The sequence below is a fragment of the Silurus aristotelis genome (assembly GCF_946808225.1).
Source record: "Silurus aristotelis genome assembly, chromosome: 27".
NCBI classification, from domain to species: domain Eukaryota; kingdom Metazoa; phylum Chordata; class Actinopteri; order Siluriformes; family Siluridae; genus Silurus; species Silurus aristotelis.
In genome coordinates this window covers 2206214-2208812 of record NC_139600.1, presented here as the reverse complement: position 1 = coordinate 2208812, position 2599 = coordinate 2206214, and the positions used below count along the sequence as shown (strand labels likewise).

General features: G+C 35.7%; 1 protein-coding gene across 1 annotated transcript in view; it reads right to left on the bottom strand.

Annotated features, from left to right (window-relative positions):
• Positions 1-2158, bottom strand: part of tacr3l (tachykinin receptor 3-like) — a 7514-nt gene extending 5356 nt beyond the window's left edge. Inside the window, exons 1-2 of the mRNA XM_083533190.1 lie at positions 1644-2158; positions 136-324 (exon numbers count right to left, since the gene is read on the bottom strand). Of these exons, the coding sequence (XP_083389316.1) occupies positions 136-324; positions 1644-1996 (542 nt within the window). The 5' untranslated portion in view covers positions 1997-2158. The remainder of the gene's footprint in view (positions 1-135; positions 325-1643) is intronic.
• Positions 2159-2599: the final 441 nt, after the last annotated feature.

Here is a 2599-nt window from a genome sequence, read left to right as displayed (position 1 = left end):
GAATGTTTCCCCATTATAGAAATATTTCAGAAGCAAATAAATTTAAGAGGAACCCTTGAGAAGAAGAATTGATCATGAGCACCGTAAGTAAACGTTCTCTTTTATGTATGAACGAATAAATAGTTTCACACATACATCAACGAATCTTCGGCTGGTCTTGGCCAAGCGACGTAGCAGATGGTTCTTCGAGGTAGCGTCCTGATGGTGGAGTAGAAGCAGAGAGGAAATGCCAGAACCACAGCAAGAAACCAGATACACACAATTACCACTTTAGTGGCTGTAGCAGATAATCTGGGCTTCAAAGGATGGATGATGGCCATGTACCTGTCACACAGACACCACAATCTATCACAGGGTTGGAGAAGCAAAGCTCTAATTGGGCTATGAGACCTCTGAGGATGGTAAATAAAGACTGTTGTGTTGTACGGGTTCATATTATATTGATATGATATTATCAACCTCCTCCATAAAAGATCTGCACTGATGCTGGGCATGTGCAATCAAAATATGAGTTTCATGGCTGAACTACACAGATTTTTTTGTCTAGTGTTTGGTTATGAGAGAGAAAGAGAGAGAGAGAGAGAGAGAGAGAGAGAGAGAGAGAGAGAGAGAGAGAGAGAGAGAGAGAGAGAGCTGTAGGAAATTAAATTCCTGAAGATCATAAGAAAGAATATTATCCCCTGTGCTCAGTCTGAAGGCTTATCTCTGATGGAGATTGGATTTGAGAAAGAACATAATAATAATAATAATAATAATAATAATAATAATAATAATAATAATAATAATAACAACAACAACACAAAATGGGAGCAAAAGTGACCCTTAAAGTCCAGGCTGGTCCATCACACATCACAAAGGAACCACAGCAGTGATAAGTTCACGTTCCGTTTTGTTCCGGACTGTGTATGGGTTCTAATCTCTGATGGAAACCACGAGGGGTCTAATGGAAACCATTAGAGATTACTGTAAAGGAGTGTTTCATTGTTTAGTAGCTTTCTGTGCTAATTTATACACCACTGTGTTTATTATAATATATAAATATATAAATAATATTATTAATAATAATAATAATAATAATAATAATAATAATAATAATAACAATACTCATAATCATAATAATAAATAATAATAATTTCCCCACTGTGGGACGAATAAAGGTTTATCTTATCTTATCTTATCCTATCCTAATAATAATAATAATAATAACAACAACAACAATAATACTACTAATAATAACAACAACAATAATAATAATAATAATAATAATAACAATCATAATAATAATAATAATAATAATAATAATAATAATAATCATTATAACAACAACAATAATACTGCTAATAATAACAATCATAATAATAATAATCATAATCATAACAACAAAAATAATACTAATAATAATAATAACAATAATAATAATAATAATAATAATAATAATCATAATAATAATAATAACAATCATAATAATAATAATCATCATAATCATAATAATAATAATAACAATCATAATAATAATAATAATAAGCATCATCATAATAATAATAATAACAATCATAATAATAATCATAATAATAATAATAATAATAATAATAAAATAATAATAATAATAATAATAATAATACTAATGAGGTGGATCTCAGTACCGGTCCACGGAGATGGCGGTCATGGAGTAGATGCTGGCGAACACCGCGGCCACCGGGAAGAAGTTGTGGAACTTGCAGTACTCCTCCCCGAAGTACCAGTCCCCGTGAGCGGCGTAAATGAAGTTGATGAGGGTGTTGAATGCGGCCATGGCGGCGTCGCAGAACGCGGAGTTCAGCAGGAAGTAGTTGGTGACGGTGCGCATCCGGCGGTGAGCCACGATGATCCAGACCACCACCAGGTTCCCGAACAGGCCCACGGTCAGAACCGAACCGTACGCCACCGACCACAGGGCCACGCGCCACGGTGGCTGCGCGAACTGATTGGTCCAGTTACGCGTCACGTTCGACGCCATGGAGAAGTTTTGGAACCACGGAACCAAGACCGAGGAGGACCTACGGAGCGAATATGCGCATCAGAACCATTCTGGGTCCGCCGGAGAAAACGCTCACCGGGAGGCACAGAGATGCGCGTGCGGTGCGTCCAGGCGCGCAGAGATGCGCGTTCAGGCTCTTTGTGTGCGCGCGTTTGTGTGTGTGTGTGTGTGTGTGTGCGCACGCGCTCGTGGGACGAACGCGATGAGAGCTACTGTTTTTTTAGTTATAATTTTTTAATGTTTTATAATCGGTTGTGTGTATTTTTTTCTATATTCTCCTTGTCTGGTGTTGTGTTCCTTTTGTTTTTGTTTTTATTTCATGCCATTGTAAGGTGATTGATTTATTGTGCTCTAAAGTTTTCTTTTCTATTCTTCTAAGTTTCCTTATTTTTTCTTTTATTCTATTTCATTTCATTCTTCCATTTTATTTCTGGTTTTCTGTCTGGTTGTACTGTGTTTAAATGATGTTACTGTGTTACACTGTATCTTGATGTGCTCTGCTTCTTTGCTGTAAATGCAAAAGAATAATTAGCAAATATACAATCTATAGAAAAACTTTTTTATATATATAAAATATATAAT